Here is a 19,934-nt window from a genome sequence, read left to right on the forward strand (position 1 = left end):
ATTCTTTACCTATTATACCAGTGATGTTCTGTACTATTGTCCTACCTGAAACATTTCCTGGGGAGAGAGTAAAGGCTTCAGAACTGTTATTAGAGTGCTTCCAGCTTAGATAAAATGCTCCGGAATGCTAAATGTTTTGTGTGGGCTCAAGAGATGAATAAACCTAAATCGGTCATGTTGAATCATGGGTTTTTCAATGCTTATTAAAAACTACTTTTATGGTATATCAGGGTTTGCTCCTTACCATTCTCTTTACCACATTGCTCTTGATGAAGAAATAACCATTCAGAATTCATGGCTTTGAATCGTAACTGGGAAATCTGTTTTATAAGGATTTGAAGATACTATACTTGATATTATGGTGTGAATTTTCTGCCTTTTTTTCAGAAATCTACGTGGGTGCTCCCTACTCCTCCATCGTCCCAAGAAGTTTAACCTAATGGAAAGGGGGGGGGGGAGTATCAAGATATTAAAAGAGACCTGTACTTCTATTCCTAAGATGAAACCAAAAGGAGGTTCCAAGGAAAACTGGATGAAGATACAGAGGGAAAGAGAGAAAGTGATGAGAAGCTCAACCTTTCTCCAGGAGGAAACAGAAATGAGGCAATTGAAACTAGAGATTTCTATATATTATTCTTCTCCAATATTAACCAGACAATTCCTTGTACAGATAACTTTGTATACAAGGCAGGAAAGTGGATAATACAGCAGAACTATTTGACCTACTGGACCTGCTTTCAAAAATTAATCAGCTTGTTATTTTGGGTCAGGCTTATAAATCCTCAAATTTGGATCAAAGTATGCGTGTGTGTGTGTGTGTGTGTGTGTGTGTGTGATGCTGGCTCTGTATCTGACACTTAAAGTGAACCAATCTTATGTGTGAACCAATCTATAGTTAACAGGAAATGTGGTTGTTCTTAGCCTTCAGTTGATAGCACTGGGTTCCATCTACTCTTTTTTGAAATTTTAATCATAGATACCAGGGAGGTCTTTGGGGCCATCTGCCTAGGCAGCTGTGTGTGTTATCCAGGCCCAGCAGCTGCAGGGCAGAGGGTGGCTCAGAGTTTGCATAAACATTCCACTGGCTCAGCTTCAGGCTCTCTGGCCTCACTAGCATCCAAAGTTTCAAGCTTTAAGGATACAGAGGGAGTCCATTAAAGCTTGTAATCCCAATCAAGACAACTTCTATGTGACTATATTCCCATCTCACTTTGATACTGGCCTACAATTGCATACTCCTGTCCTCCCCTTTTTTTACCCAGAGGTAGTCTCTTTCATCTATTGGAATAAATATCCCCTGAACTAATGTTTTCACATGCCAGTAATTTCAGAAGGGATGTGACCTCTTTGCCACAAAAGTTCAGGTGTCCAGAATCAGCTTTACCATAAACCAGTGTCTGTATTGTTCTTCAAATTGGTCTCTCACCAGCTTTGCTACCTCCAAGCCATCCTTCAGAGCTGCTGGAGTGTTATTTTACAAAAGCAAATCTGGGCAGTTTCGCTTTGAGTTCTTCAGTGGTTCCCATCCTCTGAACAACCTGGCCCAGGCACTCAGAGCCCATCACAGCCCTTTTCTCTCTGTTTTCTCTGTGTACCCATAAGTCACCTTGCTCCAGTTTTTCCAAAGGACTTCCATCCTCGGTCTCTTGCCTTTGTGCCTTCACATGAACTACTTTGTCTTCTTGGCATGGCTTTACCCACACCTGCCTAGCCAACTCCTACTCCTTTCTCCAAAGCTCAGCAGAAGTCACTTCTGCAGGAAGCCTTCCAGAAGTCCTGTTGCTGTTTAGAAACTCTTCCTCTATGCTCCCAGAGTATTCTGTTCTGTTCTTAGCACTACTATTACATCTGCTGAATTGTACTTAAACATTGGTTTCTTGTGTGTTGCCCCCACACAGCTGTTTGTGACTCTGGGAGGGTGGGATGAGCTCTTAGTTATCTTTGTATCTTCAGATTTTTGCACAGTTTGGAACTAAGTGCTCAATTAGTATTCTTTGAAGCTCAGTTAATGGTGCATGGCTCTCCGAGTGCTTTGTCTTCTTGGTTACCTCAAAACTTCAGATAGGGCTTCATGCACCTCTGCAAGGCACAAAGTAGATGCACAATAATACATGTTGGTTGATTTATTATAAATAGATTGATTCCAAACAAAGACAGCAGCATCTTAGTGTCACTCTTCTAGCACGTCATCTAATTAATTGAGAATATCTTCTTAGCCTGAATAATAGCCCTGTAGGGCAAATGTTTTCCCAACTATGAATTGTAACCCATTAGTGGGTCGTGGAAACGATAGAGTGCATTGGGACTAGTATTAAAAACACAAACACATGAAATAAAATAGAGTAAAATAGACAAGAAAAATACGTGTTTATCACACACGTAAAAAAGTACTGTGTGTGTGTTTTTTTTTTAACCTATGTGACATGTATACTGGCTTGTGATGTAAAAAAAGGTATTAGTATGTATCTCAGTCGAAAAAAAAGTCTAGAAAACAATCTTTAAGGAAAGAATGAAATCCTGCACACTCTGTCATGCCGTTCTGGATTGTAGAGTATCAGTGAAATCAGTAAGATGTCCCCACTGGACACAAATCAGCCAGGAGCTCATGCCCTTTTTGTTCTGACACTAAGCTAATCCTTAGGGAGCTAGGATTCTGTTCTAAAATGAAAGATGGCCTTCTTGCTGGGAGAGAAATAGCTTAAAAAAAGAAAAAGGCTTCTTTTGTGAGAAGAGTTTTGTGTCCATTTTTTTTTTTTTTTTACTAAAGATTCAGATTTTACTAAGATTAGGTAAAATTTACTCTCTTGCGCCTATTTCCCTCCTTCTTTAAAAATGATTCTCTCTGATAAAGATTAGAGCTAATCTTTAAAAGGCCAGTTCTGTACTCCATTTTGCAATAGCAATTATGGCCTGATTTAAGGTTATAATTCAGTTAGCCCAGAATAGGCTACAAAGGTCTTGCGGCTGTAGGGTGAATCAACTGTTCAGAATCAGTTTTCAGAAGGAAACAGGATGGCTCATTTTCTTCTGGTCTCTCTGAGAGTAACCTCATGGCTATGGAGCTGATCTAGAGCAGGGAGTGAAGGGGCAGGAAGCTGCCCAAAGTTGACTGTTTTGAAATCTGTTTTTACCACAGCTTGGTAGGCTCTACCTTTTGTTTTTTACTTACTCTCTTTTTGGCAAGTTTCTAAAAGCACAGCAGTGGCTGGGGTAAGTCAGTGTGGCATCCAGGAGGCTGGTAAATTTTTCCCTCGATGGCAGTTTTTTTAGAGCGTAGGATGATGTGGCAATGAGTGTCTGAATGGACCCCAATCCATAGCTAGGCAGGGTTTGCAATTTGGTGGAAGAAATATCCCTGAAAAATAGAAGGGAGCAAGCCTTTTTGCTTATTTTATACATTTGATTCACAGAATGAAACCTCCTCTCAATAATAGCATTGTTCTAGGTTCTGAGGAATCTTTTCTCTATCTTGCCTTTCCCCTAAGGTTCTCCATTCAGTTACTCTCATTAAGATCTAAATTCAAAAAAAATTATGCTGTGCTTTTTTCCCTCATATGCACCCCATTATTCCTTTCAAGGTTGAGTGTAACTCCTTTTTTTTATTGTAACTCCTTATATCTGCCATATATTTATTAACATTTCTCTCCCCTTCCCCCCATTCTTTTTTCCCCTCCTTCCCTCCCTCTCCCTCTTTCCACTTAGCAGACATGAAATAACTTTTGCTTTATGAGACAGCAGGCACATGCAGTGACATCAGCTTTTGTGCTGTCTCCCAGGGGGAGATATTCAGGGCTTCAGATGCCTCCATCTTTGACTGATCAAGCCCTGCAGGGTAGGTTTTCACTAAGCACAGGCCAGTTATACTATTAAGAGCTGCTATATGGCCTTAGCTGTCATCTACCTGGGAAGCAGACTTTACATTCTCTAAAAGGCAAGCTGGATTCATCAGTCGAAAGCAAGCAAGTACTTGGCCATGCAAACAGAACTGTGTGGACAGCATAGGTTTTGTAAACAAGGTCCCAAACTCGTTGGTTTTTCTAGACAATGTCCAAGAAAAGTCTAAACAGGTTAAATGTGAGGAGGAAGATAAGTTAGTGGAAATTTTAAAATCCTGCCCACCTCCTCAGTGGTCACTGCTAATGTCCCATGAAACTTTTCCAGAAGCACAGTCACCTTCAGCAAGTTGTCCCAATGCTTAGTGGCCAGCACATGGAAAGGGATCAGTAGGTGACTGATAGACTTGACAACATGGAGTGAGGGCTAGTATAGGTCACTGGTGAATAGTCAAGACAGGAGAATTTATCTCAGGGACTTCAGACTTCTGCTGCTTTTGTGTCCCTGTTGACTGAGGAAACCAGTGTTCTTATCCTGCTTTATAGTGTTATCTTGGATATGTTAGGGATAGAGCACATAGCTCTTTGCAGGCAGGTGTTTTGTGTGTGTGTGTATGTGTGTGTGTGTTGCTCAGGGGATATATTTTAAATTAGGATCCTAGAAAAGGCAAGGTCTCATTATAAAGGAGTAAATCTCTGATAATATATTTTCAGTCTCATGGAAGACCATGAGTGGAGAAAATATTTTTGGGTTGTGGGTGGAAGGAATGCCTCTAGCCACCACATACACCCTAAGGGTATAATGAGAACAGCTGCTTGTGAAATTAGACTAGGTCTGCTCCGATTGTTCTGGACAACACAGTGTAAGTGTCTCTATTCTAAGTAAGTGGACCAAGCAGCTCTTCAGGCAGGATGTCTTGTGACCACATTAACTTCATCATATACTTTGATCCAGAGGCAACTCTCTTTGGCTGTCCAGTGGCTGGGTCGTTAGCCAGCTTGCTGTAAGAGCTCTGCCTACAGGGTGTGCTAGACTGCAGAGTTGCAACCAACCTGCATGATTGTGAGTCTGCTGTACTTTGAATATGAGACATATAGACAAGGACCTATGGGATAGGGGGGCAGAAGCTGAGACACAGCAGAGAAAGCAATGGGCCTGAGTCATGAGGTAGTGGGAGCAAAGGTCATGAGGTTGAGTGGAGAGTAGAGAGAGAGTCAGAACTGAGAGGGACAGAAGTTAAGAAGTTGAGAAGATTAGGAGTTGTAGTGGTAGGAATTAGGAAGTAAACAGAGTCAAGGGTTGATGATTGCAGGAATTAAGAAGTGGAGTCAGAATAGATACTGGCAGGAGCTGGGGAGTAGAAGTCAGAAGTTGACAGTGTGGGGGCTAGGAAATGGACATACTAGGGGTTGACAGTAATGGGGGCTACGAACTGGACACAGTGGGGGTTGACAGTAATAGGGGCTACGAACTGGACACAGTGGGGGTTGATAGAAGTAGGGGCTGGGAACTAGATACAGTCAGAAGTTGACAGTGGCAGGGCTGGCAGTGGAGTAGAGTTGACAGCAGATGGAGTCAAGAAATAGATAGTCAGGAGTCGATATTGGCAAGAACTAAGATGTTGAGTTGGGATTTATAATGGTGGGAGATAGAAAGTAGACAGAATTATGAGCTGATACTGGTAGGAGCTGGAATGTAAAGAATTACTGGATTGGTTCATTCCTTCCCCTGACCCAAACCCTGAACCCTCATCTCATCTCATCTCATCTCATCTCATCTCATCTCATCTCATCTCATCTCATCTCATCTCATCTCATCTCATCTCATCTCATCTCACGGGTAAAATCCTTATAATGGCCACAAGGTCCTCTGACCTAGCTGTCTGCCACTTCTCTGTCCTTGTGTTCTAGAACTCTCCTCTTTGCTCACTCTGCTACACTGGCCCCTTTTCTGTTCTTCTAATACACAAGGCAAGTTCCTGCCTCTCGGCCTTTGCTCTGCCCTTCCCTCTACTAGAATGCCCCTCCTGCTGATATCCACATCACTTGCTCCCTCACTTATTTCAGATGTTTGCTTAAATGACACTTCTCAGGATCATCTCCCTTGACCATCCTCTTTAAAAGTAACTTCCTCTCCCTAGAATTCCTTCTCACCGCCCTCCCAACTGAATTTTTCTGCCTCACAACCAACACCATCTGCATACTATATATTTTATTTCCTTATTTGATCCTTGTCTGTCTTTCCCCATTGTATGAAGGGAGGGAATAAGAAATATTTATCTTATTCTCTACGGTTTCTCTGATGCCTAATCTAGTGCCTCCATACAGTATGGACTTATAAAATAGGTACTGGATAAACAAATGGATGAATGAATAAACAAACAAATGAGTTAGATTACACTGCTCACTATCCTTTTAGCGCTTTCCTTACTTGAAAATCAAATGCTTGTCTGCTTTGCCTATTTATTGCTGTCTCCCCTAGGTGACTATAATCTCTTTAGAGGCAGGAACCAGAGCTGTTTGGCTCACCAGTCTCTCCAGCATGCTGCCTGATAAATGGGACATGTTCAATCACGGCTTGTTGAATCAATGAGTAACAGAATACTAGAGTAGGGAGTAATGGACTTGGCATCTCTGTGGAGGAAAGAGGTCACCCCATATTAGAGCTGCAGAGTGTCTGGAGCTCTGTTGCATTTCTCCTCAAAGTTGACTACAACTGCAGTTGTTTCCTGTGCGATATTCAGGCTTTCTAAGGCCTTGTCAGGAGACTAGTGATTCAATTTCCTGTTCCTTTATAATTTCCCCCATGTCCCCACACTAAACTCCCAATAGCTGAGAAACCTCAGTTCTGCTAGTTGTACCCTCAGGGAGCCTGACATAGAAGCTCAGCTCTGTCCAGACAAGGGCCAGGGGCAAGTCAGATCTCTGGCCTTCGGATGTCTGTGAGTGGATGCCAGGTGGGCAACCACCCCTCCTCTGCCAGCATGTGACATGGCCCTCCATCCTTGGTATTATAGACTGAATTGTGCTCCTCCAAATTCATATGTGGAAGTCCTAACCCCCTAGTACCTCAGAATGTGACCTTATTTGGACACAAGGTCTTCACAGAGGCAATCATGTTAAAATGAGGTCACTTGGATGGACCCTGATCCAGTATGATTGGGGTTTTTATAAAAAGAGCGAGTGGCACCTGGGTGGCTCAGTTGGTTAAGCATCTGCCTTCAGCTCAGGTCTTGATCCCAGGGTTTTGGGATTGAGCCCCATGTCGGGCTCCCTGCTTAGTGGGGAGTCTGCTTCTCCTCTCCCTCTGCCCTTCCCCCTGCTTATTGTGCGAGTGTGCTTTCTCTCTGTCAAATAAAGAAATAAAATCTTTAAAAAAAAAAAAAGAGGGAAATTCAGAGATAGGCAGTTACACACAGAGATTGCCATGTAAAGGCTAGAGTTATCCTCTCACAACCAGAAGGCACAAGCAGTAGCAAGGAGAGAGGCCTGGAACAGATCCCGTCTTCACAGCCCTCCTAGAATGGAAACATTTTCCGTCATGTAAGCTCTCCAAGTTTGTGCTATTGGTTAATGGCAGTCCTTTCACAGTCCTTTCACATGATTCTCCATGGACAAGCCTGCGGACAGTGTGGCTGGACACCCTAAGAAGGCCTGGGTGGGAAAGGAAGGTAGCACCTCTGTACTCACAAGATGCTGGGTCCTGTGGCCCCCCAGAAGGCTCCATTGTGCATCTTCTCTAGGTGTGCATTTTCCTTGAGCTCCCTGTGGGGAAGGACAGGGTTCTTAGTGGAGTTTGCCCTTTATGTACTGCCAGTCACCGCTGCACATACACATGTGTGGAGCAGCCTGCCTGCTTGGTGCTCAGCGTTAGAGGGAAAGGGAACTAGAGCGAAAGCAGAGAAGGGCATGCCAGTGCTGGGCAAATGGTACAACTGCTGGAGTGTGTGTTTGGCACCCCGCCCCCCACAAGGTCCCCCCTCACTTGGTAGGATGCTTTGTCCAACAGCTTAAAGTGCTCACCCCGTCCTGTCCTGGAGTGAAGAAAACTTGCCGCCACACATCTGGGCAAGGATGAAAATGCTGTTCCAGTGTTCAAGGCTGAAGGGTGGAGGTGCAGCCTCCTCTGTATCTGGCACTCAGCTGCTTTGACCTTGGAGGTCTGAGTTGGCTAATATACTGAAGTTTGCAAAGACCTTACTTGAAAAAGTAGAGTCTGTTCAAAGTTATCCCTTTCATTATGTTAATTGTACTCTTTTCTTTCAGGTGTGCATTCTCAGTGGGTAGGAAAGGGGAGGAAGAACAGCCAATGTAGAAAATTGCCACACATCCTGCAGGCCCCACACGGGGTTCTGTGCTGAGTGTATGATTGGTGCCAGGTATGTGTGTTGTGGAAACAAAAGGGTTGAGGGCCACTGCTGTTAAGGCTATGGCACAACCAAATACTGCTACACAGTAGCTACCTGGGCCTTCTGTTCCCTTGAGTTCCAAACAGAGTGAACTGTTCCGGAATAGCTCAGCCTGGCTCTACTCCTGTCTGGGCCCTGAGGCTGGTGTCTCCCTCTCTGGGTGGATGAGGGAGCTGAGAGTGAGGTAGGTCCCTAGGCTCAGCTTTTAAGTACTTTCTTCTTTTAAGTACTTTCTACAAGAGAAGAACGGTGACTCAAAGAACATTCTGGAACATGCATCCATTGTTGGTGTGATGATTTCAAGCACGGGAGCATGATTCTTCTGCATCACTGTTACAGTGTTACACGGCAAAACAAATAGACCAATACCCACTCCCCTCCCCTCCCCTGCAGGATCCTTAGGCATCTTAGCTCGTTTGATAGCTGTACATCCTTTTCATTGTCTTTCTGCATGTCTCCACGTCACGCCTGCCATTTAAAAACTGCAAAAGCCCCTGGATCTTGCTCCCTGGGTGGCTGTTTTCCACAAGCTTCTACTAAATGTTTTCCTTGGAAATCCTCAGCCCTTCCATCAGAATGCACCCGTCAGTCTCACACATTTCCATGCCCTGGGTGTATTTCCACTTTCAAAGAGATGAGGTTGTCAGAGTCAATTGCTGTTTAAAATCTAAATCAAAAGAAAATTTCCTTTCCAAACCTCCATGGCTCTTCTTCCTGATTTGGTTTGTTTTAATTATGTCCTGCTATGGTCATAAATCATTGAAATGGGGCTCTGTGAGCAAATAATCCTCATGTCAGCCAGGTCAAATTAATTGTTCAAATTTCATGACAGCATTTCACGTGTTTTATTAAAACTCTGATCTTTCTGTGTACTGATAACTCTGCATTATGTAACTCAGTTAAAAATAAATTTGTCTACCACATTTTTCTGGGGTCCTTCTCATGTTCCCAAGTGACACAGCCATCCAGGTATGAGAAGCACAGGCAGGATAACCTCTTGAAGCACAGTAGGAGATCCCTCAAACTCCACCCAAAAATTTTTAAGTGGGGTGCTCTGGGAATGGTAGGGATTGCCCCTCAGAACCCTGGAGGTGTCTGAAGGCAACAACCTTCTGTTCTGCTTCTCTCCATCCTATCTTGCCTTGGTAAATAGGAAGTTTGAGAACTTTCTAGGGCTTTGGTGTCATCATTCTGAACAACTTTGGACAGGCCCATTTATGAGGAAGGTGCCAGAAATGGGTTGAATGGATAGTTTGAAAATTTTGCTTGATGGTTTTGAAACCTACTTCCACTTCTCTGCCTTCAGTCTTGCAGTGGGCCTCCTTGTTCTTAGAAAGACTCTTTTCCATTTTGCCTCTGAGTTCTGCATGATTTGTTCTGCTCCATCTCCAGGTTTGTCTCATACTTATTTCCCCTTGTTGACTCTCCAGCCACACTGGCCTCCTCTCAGTTCCAAGAGCTTACAACTTCTTTTCTTTGCCACTTCAGGACCTTTGCCTGTCTTGCTTCCTCTTTCTGTGATGTACTTCCCCTCCTTACTGCCACAGTGGGCTCTTTGTCATCTTCTAGGCTCAGCCTAAATTTCATGTCCATATGGGAGGCTATCCCTGGGCCCCTAACCTAATCCCTTGTACTGTTGCAAATCTCAGCAATGGGTTATTTCCTTCACAGTGTATATCTCTATCTGCAATAACTTCACTTCTTTGTCCTTTTGTCTGTGTCTTCTGTTAGAACAGAAGCTTCATGAGGGCAAGGATTCTTTCCACTCTGCTATTGCAGACCCAGGTCCTAACATGGTGCCTAATATACTGGTGATACTTAATAAATGTCTACTGAATGAATAAGTGAATGAAATTGATTTGTGTTCTTGGCAAACTGATTTGTGTTCTTGGTTTCCTCTTTCTTGCAACAGTGAGATGTGGAAGACACAGAATCTTGACTAGTTGGACTTTAGGAAGTTCATACCCATTTTGGCATCACCAAGGCAACTGGAACACTGCTGACCAAGGCTCTCCCTCCTGAAGTCCTGTTGTCCCTGACCTCCCAAAGATGCACCCTGCTGGTGTCCCTCCCTCTCCATTTGCTTTTGCTCTGGCTTTTCTTCCTCCTTTCTTGTTGTCCCCCCATTTTATATTCAGTTTTCTTATTTCCTTTATCATCCAGGTGACCTGAGACAAAAGGTCTTCAGTTGTCCCCTCTATTCCGATAGCTGTTGTCTGTCCCTCCCTGGTCCTGCACCTCACACCCCAACCCCTGTCCTCCCTGCTAACAGATGAACCTTCATTACCCCTCTCACTTCACGTCCCAGAACTTTCAACAGCTTCTCATTTTCTACAGAAGAGAGTCCAAATTCTTTACTGTGGCATCTGAAGCCCTTCCTGCTTTGTCCCTAGAACTTTCTAAAAGGTATTGTTTGCTGTTCTGTTGTCACATGCTTCCTCCTCTGGGCCATTCTCTTTGTTGTCTTCTGCTTGGAATGCATTTTCCTTCTCTCTTTGCCTGTCCAGCTCAAAGTCTACATCTCTCGTGAGGCTTTCTGGAATTTTCTTCTTTTCTGCCTTTGAATCTTGGAGGACTTTACTTCTCTCAGGGGAAGCAGCATATTTTGCCTTCTGTTTTAGTTACTACTTAGTGTATGGTTTATATACTATTTGGCAATGCTTCTTCCTCGGCCGTAAGCTCTTGTGGGGCAAATGCCAGGGCTTATTCATCTTCATTTCTACCCCAAATATAGCATTTTCCTTCAAACACAGCTGATGCTTGGCAAACACTTGTTGAGTGAATGAGGCATCTGAAAGTACTGTGCCAGGAGAGGATAGGATTTAAATTTGGCACAAACAGATTCAATTGGCTACAGCGAACTCTTCGTTGAATTCAAGTCAGCAAGAAAATGAAGGAAAATTTACTCCATGATAGGAAGCTACCATTTCTCGAGCACTTGGTATGTGTCAGACTCAGGCTAAGATCACAAAAATACAATCTTATTTATCATTCATTTGTTCATTTGTAGTTCATTAACTGTGCAAAGTAATAAATAATAAATGAGCACATATTCTGTGCTAGGCACTGTGTTAAGTACTGAGGATAGAAAACAGACCTTTCATTTTGGTGGGGTATCCTCAAAACAAGCCTATTAGTGGCTCTATTTTACGTATGAGAACTCTGTGTCTGGGATAGATTAAGTAACTTGCTTAAGGTCAAGATGATGAATGTTGGCATTGGAATTTGAAGCCCAGTCAGTGACTCAGATCTGTTCTTAGCCACCAAGCTCTAAGCTCTGTAGCATGGCATCAATATAATAGAGTCTTTGGTTAATATGTATAATTAAAATAAATATTATATCGTATAGACTTATGCTACTCAGCTTGAGATTGGCATCATCAGCATCTCCTGGGAGCTTGTCATAATTACAAATTCTCAAGCCCTACCCTAGACCCACTGAAGCAAAGTCTCTGGGGGTGGGGCCTGGGAATCTGTGTTTTAACAGTCTCCACATCATTCCATGTGTGTTAAAGTCTGAGAAGCACTGGTATAGACTGTGGTTTATACAACCTATTATAAAAGCCTTTTCATTTTTTCCCCTTAATTTTGGCTTCAGTTGAACTTTTCACATGCTCTTAGTTTTTATTATACCTGACTGCTGGGTGAATGTCACCTCACTCTTGTTATGGTTCAAATGGCCCCAGCCCAGCAGGTTTTGTGAATGAGCCACTCTTTTTGAAAAGGAGCCACAGAAGGAAACAGAGGTGTGGAACAATGAAGGAAGCAGTTGATAGGGATGTACTCCTTGAGTTAAAGGCTGTTAATGCTGGGGCCTAGGGTGGGATATGATGAAAGTACAAGGCCCCCTCACCCTGTGAAAAATGTGCTCCACCACCCCCCTGCAGTAGGGGCATGGGGCTGCAAGTGGGCCTGTTGTGGCTGATTAGCCTGGTAACGAGGGTCACCTGATTTCTCTGTAAGTGAGGCTGGGGGAAGAATTTCTTCCCTGAAATCAGGCTGCTTCTAAGGCACCATCAACCTGAGTGAGGGGGCTGGAGAGGGAGGCTGAGAGATGAGACTAAAGTAGGGTGTTGAATATTTTAGCAAACTGTCAACTTTAATGTCTCCAGGCTGCATCTATCTTTGAAATCAGGGTGCTCTGGGGTTTCTAGCCAGCCAGTTGCCTAGTAACATGAGTGAAACACTGAGGACTAGCCACTTGAAAGTTTATTTTTGTCCTGAGTTAGTTGCTGAAGATTGAATGTGATCTGGTAGCTTGGAGTAATATTTCATTTTTATTCATGAGCTGGGGAAATAAGCACATACTTACAGGGAAATCAGCGTCGTCCCGTTGAAGGCATGACTTTGTATTTCTTCAAACCCATTTCTATATAGTTTGCTGAAGTGAGAGGAGAGAGAATTTAGCAGTGAAAGAAGCACATTTTGAAACCACACACTCTTCCTTCTGTGACACTCATTACTAAGATAATTACCGGCATTCACAATATCTAGCTCTGTTTCTCCAACATTTTGGATTCTAAGGAGCTGGTGAGATGTAACTGGTGGGTTTTTTTGTTTTGTTTTGTTTTGTTTTTAATTTTTTTTCTTCCTGCTCTAGTTTGGCTTAACCTCCATCAGCAGCAGCATCACCAATTTGTTTGTTTATTAAGTATTATTAGGTGCCAGATACTTGATCAGTCATTCTACATACATTTTATGACTTAATCCTCACTGTCATTTCCATGATACCAATGAGAAATCTAAGTTTCAATGTTGTTGTGTAGTTGGCTCAAAGTTAAAGAAAGTAGGGGTAGAAGTAGAATTAGTGGCCAGAGCTATCTGCCTAGCATTCAAGTCTTGCCTCTGTTTCTACAGGCCTGTGCGGGTGTGTGGGCTTTCCAGCCGACTGAATGCAGGGAGCAGAGGGAGACTCCAGTACTGAGTTAGCTTTTCTTTTTCTTGCATGGGTATGTGTTTTTGCTGATGTCATATTTGGCTCCATAACCAAGAAGATTTCAATTCCTGTTAAAGGTTCTTTAACCAGTTGTGGATAGTGAAATCAATTTAGTTGGGTGCAGTCAGCATTTAGCAAAATGAAATAGAACAGAATAGGACAAAATGGAAAATATTGGAGTGTGTTGCATGTAATTAGGGTAGTACTATTTTTGGAATTTTGTTCCACCATTTTTCTATGTTATATATATATATAAATATACATACATGTATATAGATCTGTACATGTCTGCCTAGAATAAGATGAAAGAGGTTTCTCAAGACAGATGTTGGGTAATGTTGGATCCAGGAACAAGCTTAGAGAGGATCAAGTGGGTACACCTTCATTTGCAAAGAACGGAGGAGGCTCAGAAAGGAAAGTGACTTGTCTAAAGCCCACCACAGGCAGAAATGGGACTGGAATGCACTTTGTCTGGGGCTAGCTAACTTCCAGCCTATCAGTTTCATTGGGTGTTTTCACTTTTATTCTTGAGATACCCACTTGACCCCTCTTCCTCCTCCTGCAGGGCTGTGCTTGATGTCATGTTTTTGTTTTTGTTTTTTTTTTTAAGATTTATTTATTTATTCATGAAAGACACAGGCTGAGAGAGAGAGGCAGACACACAGGCAGAGGGTGAAGCAGGCCCCTCACAGGGAGCCCAATGCGGGACTCAATCCCAGATCCTGGAATCATAACCTAAGCCGAAGGCAGATGCCCAAGCACTGAGCCACCCAGGCGTCCCTGTCATGTTCTTTTTGTGGCCTTCTCTGGCTGCCCACTTAAACTACACCCTCCCTTCCCCCTGCATTCCCACATTCCTATCCCCCCACCCCCTCATGGATTTGCTTTTCCTCTGTGACTTTATCAGCATCTGACTTGTGATTATACCATACTCTTTATCATCTATCTTCCCCAGCAGAATGTAAGCTTCATGAGAGCAAGGATTTCACACTGTTCTGTTTCTTGCAGGATCTCCTGCATCTAAAATAGTGCCGGGTACTTGGGACAATTACAATAAATATATGTTAAATGCATTGGATGAACAGATGGGTATATGCAAGATGAATTTCTTACTGTAAATCATAGCCAACCAAGTAAGTTTGAAAGTCACATTCTTAGAAATATTTGTGCGAGTTCTTCATGAACAATGATGTAATGCTCCAGTGAGAGAGGGCTATGCTGTGGAATAGCATAAAATTAAGCTCCAGTATCTGGCAAGACCCTAGCTTCCCTTCTAGGGTTGCTGGTAGTTGCATGGTCATGTCAGGGATGGCCTAGTGGGTTTGACTTAAGAAACAGTTTGGGGATGCCTGGGTGACTCAGCGGTTGAGTGTCTGCTTTTGGCTTAGGTAGTGATCCCCGGGTCCTGGGATCGGATCCCACATCAGGCTCCCTGCGAGGGGACTGCTTCTCCCTCTGCCTATGTCTCTGTATCTTTTTCTGTGTCTCTCATGAATAAATAAATAAAATCTTTAAAAAAAAAAAGAAACAGTTTAGACACAGTCCCCAGCTGTCTGTGTTCCACGTGGCTGTTGTTTGCAAGGTTTCTCTGGCCTTTGTTAAATAAAACAAGTATGGAATTTCATCTTGTGGTGTATATGGATGTGTGTAGTGTGTATGTGTGTGGGGAGGGTCTCTTTCTACTAATACATAGTAGACCTGAGATAAACCAGCATATAAATAAATCTAAGTAGGACTCTTGAAGCATGACATTTGCACTGGAATTCAGAAAATACAGAGATTACAAAATAATTCATAAAGCCTCCTTATTAATTTGAGTTCAGAGCAAACTCATTTTGTAAAACCCCCGAGTCTCTTGTCATGCTTGCTACATAGCAGGAGCTCAGTCAACAGGCTGCGTGGGGCAGTAGCTTTGCCCTTCCACCTGAGGAACAGTCTTCTCTGGCTTCTTTTCTTGCTCTTCTGTGCTTTCTTCTGGAATTTTGAATTTACAACCTCATTTATGAGCTCTTAACTGTGTTCTGTAATGGATTATTGGTGCCATTTTTCAGTTGTTTTCTAGAATTTGAGGGGATAGGTACTTGGTTTATCTCCATTGTTTTGTGTAATTACATACAACCTTGCCTCCTTAGCAGCTCAAAAAAAAGAATTCTTTTTAAAAATTTATACTCAGAATGTTATTCTTTGGCAGTCCCTTATCATTTGGGGGTTTGAATTCCTTTATAGCAACTTCTTGCAGATGAAGGAATCATGTTAGACTTTTCTCTGAACTTCTTTGAAATAGAATTTCTTAGCATCTCTGCCAGTGTTTGTCAAAACATTCCCATTCATCTACTGACTCAGAATCAACTGGAGCTGCTTGCCAAAAATGCAGACTCAGACCTATTGACCAGGTGCACTGCAGAGATCTGGAATCAAAATCTTGTAATGATATTCAGGAATATGTACTTTTATAACAAGTTCTCCCAGTGAGCCTTGAGCATGTCACTTTGGGGCTCCTTGCTCTGGGGTACAGCATAGGATGATGATAAAACTCTCAGCATTTTCATATGCTAGAGAACTGAGTCCAGAGTCTGGTCCCCTTATTGCTCTCTCTACCTTCTAAGTGATGGAGCTACATGTAGAGTGAATTAAGAAAAAGTAGCTCCTACTTTATTTTGAGCAAAGCAAAGCTGCCAGCAGTTGTCTGGATGCCCCTTCCCCATATTGTTATGTGCTGTCCTGATCCTAGTTTTGATACATATTAGGATTTTGTAATTACTTTTTTCATGGGGTTTACAATGACATTGCTCTAAGTGCAGCTTTCTGGTTAAATTTGTAAATCTTCAACTCAACTGCCTGGGCTTGAACCCCAGCTGACTACTCATTAGCTGAGTTCCTTTAAGCCGTTATTTAACCTCTTTGTGTCTTAATTTCCTAATCTGAAAATAGGGATGATAATCACAGTATTGACTTCAAAAGGCTGTTGGGTGGATTAAAAGGCTAAACATGTGTTAAGCACTTAGAAATAAGTCCTGGAACACAGTAAAGGCTTAATGTGTTATTGTTGTTGTTGTTATTATTATTATCATTATATTGTGGTTGTTCCATCTCTCTGACCAAAATAGAGGGTAAGGGTCTTCCTTGCCATGCTCTGGAGAGGACTGCCATGAAATGCAGTAGTTGGTCTAATTGAACTGTCATCCAGTGGGGCAGGGGCCTTCCTTTTCTCCATGGAGCAGGTCAGTTTAGTGGCCCAGACTGCCTCACAGGGACTCACTCTCCAGAGGCCCTCAAACATCTTTGGTCTATGTTGGTATCATTGACATTTTTGTATTAGGAAATTTTTCATGTCGTGTTTTTGTTTTTTGTTTTTTAATAGCCTGGGTCCTTATTGTCCCGACTTTCCAAAGAATGAGGCTATTTCCTTTTCAGCTGCTGCTCCTCTGCTTTGTTCTTACCAGTTGTGCACAAGAGAAGGTGTTGCTTTGTTTTGATTACAACAGTGGCTTCCTTACTTTGGAGAAGTTATAAATATGAGTGGGAGGCCTCCTGCTGTCAGGCCTGCAGAATGCTTTAAAATGCCCCTTAAAACATCTGGAGAGTCACTTCAGATAACTTTTTTCCCCAAACATCATGGTGTCAGAATTAAATGAGAATGGCTCCCTTTGCCTTGAGGATGCTGTCACAAGCACAGAAGTGATTTCCCCCCCCCTCCTGTATTACAATAGCTGCACCTTACTTTAAAGCATTGTCTATGTTCTCTATTCAAATGTCAGCAATTGTGATTCAAAAAGAGAGAATGTCACCTTTTTATTCAAAATAGGGTTCAGGCTTTAGAACTTAATCACAGATGATACTCTAATTCTGAATGCTGCCCTGAAACAAACTCCAAATATTCCTGGGGCTCTAAAAGCATTTCTGGGGTTATATTAACAGTATTAGATGGTCTACTGTAGTTTGCTTTTGGATCATGTGACCACCTAGCTTTTGGATGATTTTAAAGCAGAAAGCTTAATTTGTGTTTGCAGATCTGCAGGGTCTCAAAAAGTGGCCTCAGGGTTTCTATTTTAGAAAATATGCCCATGGTGATATATCTATAAGCAAATTTTTATCAAATGACTATATAGATACCTACTAAAGAACAAGGATCCTAAATTCATCACTTTCTCCTCCCTGTGGTGTTTTGCTGGACTTCTTTTATACCTGAATAATTCCTCTGTGTAGAGTGTATGAAGACGCTTCTTTAGTGGATACCCTGGCAGTGGTTGTATGGATAACTTGTCACCAGTCACTGTCACCAAGCCGATCGCTGTACACTGCCATGACCCTAGTTCTGAATGATCATCAGAATACCCCCATTTCTGTGGGGCTCACAGTCTCAATGGCAAGGGAACCCTCTCTCTGATGTGGGCATACCTCCTGCCTTTCAGCAGCGCTGAGTTGTTTTGTTTCCCTTCATTTCCCTCAACCAGGTTCATAGCATCTTATAGGACTTTAACATATGTAATAACAAAAAGATAACAAGCATCCAAAAGAATGATGACAGCAATGGATTATAATATATTGAATAAAATTTTTGAAAAATCTACTTCCACAGTGATATTTTAAAAAGAGATTGAGAGGAGAGGATTCTTCTTCTTTTTTTACAGAAGTGTACTGATAACAAATGTAGAAGAATGATCAAATTTAAAATTTCCATTTTGTAACTCACTGCATAATAACCGAATAATCACTTGATGCTGAAACCATTAGATGAAGCAATGTTGGCCAATGGGCTATTTGCACCCACTCAAAGTTCCCACTATGGTTTATTATTAATGACAAAGGGAAAAATGTGCCCTTACAATGAAGATGTCTGGCAGTCACATTTAACCAAATGGCCAAGGAATGTGGGATGATGTACCTTCTGGTTTGATGCACTGGGAGAGATACAGCATGTCTTTTGCAATGTTTTTGGAGAAATGTTGACCTGAATCTAATCCTGACAATACAGTCAGATGAATCCAGACAACTGGCCTGGGCTCCTTCAAGGAATTCGTGTCATTCAGAACAAAGGAAAGTGAGGGAGCACATCTTAGTGGGTGGATAGGAGGTGAGGTTGAGAGGACCAAGGGACATAATAGTGAAAATGCAATCTATAAAATTTTGATTGGATTCTGAGTTTTAAAAAAATCTATAAAAGACATTTTCATTGGAATGTGGACTGTAGGTTGGACAATGTCATTAAATTCATGGTTTTGTTTGTTTATTGTTTGTTCAGGTGTAATGGTGTAGTTACGTAGAATATCCCTGTTTAGGGGAGATACATGCTGAAGTATTTAAGGTATGAATTGTCATAATATCTATAAACTTCTTTTGGATGGTTTGGTCCAAAGGAAATGCACTGTATGTAATTACATACATAGAGATGGAGTGGGTGTAGCAGGCTCCTAATAGTTGATAAATCTAGGTAAGATGTATAGGGGTGATGTTGGAAAGACAAATGGAAATTGACTCCACTTGTCCACTGAAAATTTTAAAATAAAAAATATTTAAAAAGAGACAATGAGACATGATGTTTTCAGGATTGTCTAAAACATCTGGCTTTCTGAATATTATTAGCTTTTAATTATGGCGGTGTTATGTAGTTGACACGATGTAATTGAATTTGCATGAGGAGGTATTAATAATCCCTTTGGATACACAGAGACAAGGCCATGCCTGGGTGGTGTAACTTGACTAAGATTCATTAAACACAGAGCCAGGACTAGAACCCAGGCTTTCTGTTTCAACCTTCAGCAATCTCTTTAGTGTGGCTTATCAGAGGTGCAGCCTGGAATCCTGCCATCCTTTTTGCCAGGCATTCTTTCTTTGAGAATTAGTTGCCATGACCTTTCCTTCTCTTTGTAGAGTTCAGGCATGAATCAAAGTTGCCTCTTTTTTGAGACTTGTATGACCAGTCATCTAGAATATTTTAAAGGTGGTGCAGCCAAATCCTGCTCGCTCAGGGGGTACATTTCAAGGTGGCCTCTTGAGGAGATTTAATGAAAAGCCAAAGTGGCTATAAAGGGACATAAGAGTATAATGCATAGTTTTAGCATTAGCCCCACTGAGCTTCTCCAGCATCAAGTGAAGTGTTTTGTTTTCATTAAATGAGCTCACAGTTGGTAAAAATTGGGGGGGGGGGGAGGGCAGGAAAGTTTCCACAAAAAGCAAAATCTCAAATACTAATAATGAAGAGAGAAGGCCTACTTTCATTATTTTCTAATTAGGGAGTTGAACTTTATAGCCGAGAAAATAGGGCTTTCCTCTTTAAGTGTAATACCCTTTTTCCAGCAGGGTGCTCCACAGGATCCTTCACTGACAGAAGGGCCCATTCAGTTGAGAACAAGTGCCAAGCAAATGACTAATCACTCTGCTTCCAGATGAAGGGCTGAGAGTGAGAAGGGGGGATGGAAGCACAATGCCCCCTGGGCCTGCTAGGAGAGATAGATCTGCAATCCTCATTAACTTCAGAGGTGGGGCAATTTTGCCCTGTTGGTAGGCACTGTTCTTTTTAAAATCATAACTAATATAAGTTAATGACTCCACAATAAAAATACTGTGCAGCTCTCATGTGCCCATGCTGAAATGTAACATGTGAAAGGAACCTTTGGAGTTCCTTGAGTTCGATGGGGTGGTCCAGTCTTTGGATCTCACAGAACCCTGTGGATCATCCCAACATTTGTATTCTTGTGATTGTTCTCGGCATCTTCTGTCCTTTCCTTCATTCCATTTCCACTTCATTTCTATGGC

General features: G+C 42.2%; 1 protein-coding gene across 4 annotated transcripts in view; it reads right to left on the reverse strand.

Moving 5' to 3' along the window:
- The window catches only part of LHCGR (luteinizing hormone/choriogonadotropin receptor), a 57,078-nt gene that overhangs the window by 7,410 nt on the left and 29,734 nt on the right, over positions 1–19,934 (reverse strand). For 3 of the 4 annotated variants that reach the window (XM_072768293.1, XM_072768292.1, XM_072768291.1), the window contains 3 exons: positions 12,555–12,623; positions 7,524–7,598; positions 3,170–3,355 (listed from right to left, as the gene is read on the reverse strand). In XM_072768293.1, coding sequence (XP_072624394.1) covers positions 3,170–3,355; positions 7,524–7,598; positions 12,555–12,623 — 330 coding nt within the window. The remainder of the gene's footprint in view (positions 1–3,169; positions 3,356–7,523; positions 7,599–12,554; positions 12,624–19,934) is intronic. The other variant, XM_072768294.1, reaches the window with a different exon arrangement.

Source organism: Canis lupus, chromosome 11 (assembly GCF_048164855.1).
Source record: "Canis lupus baileyi chromosome 11, mCanLup2.hap1, whole genome shotgun sequence".
Classification (NCBI taxonomy): Eukaryota; Metazoa; Chordata; class Mammalia; order Carnivora; family Canidae; genus Canis; species Canis lupus.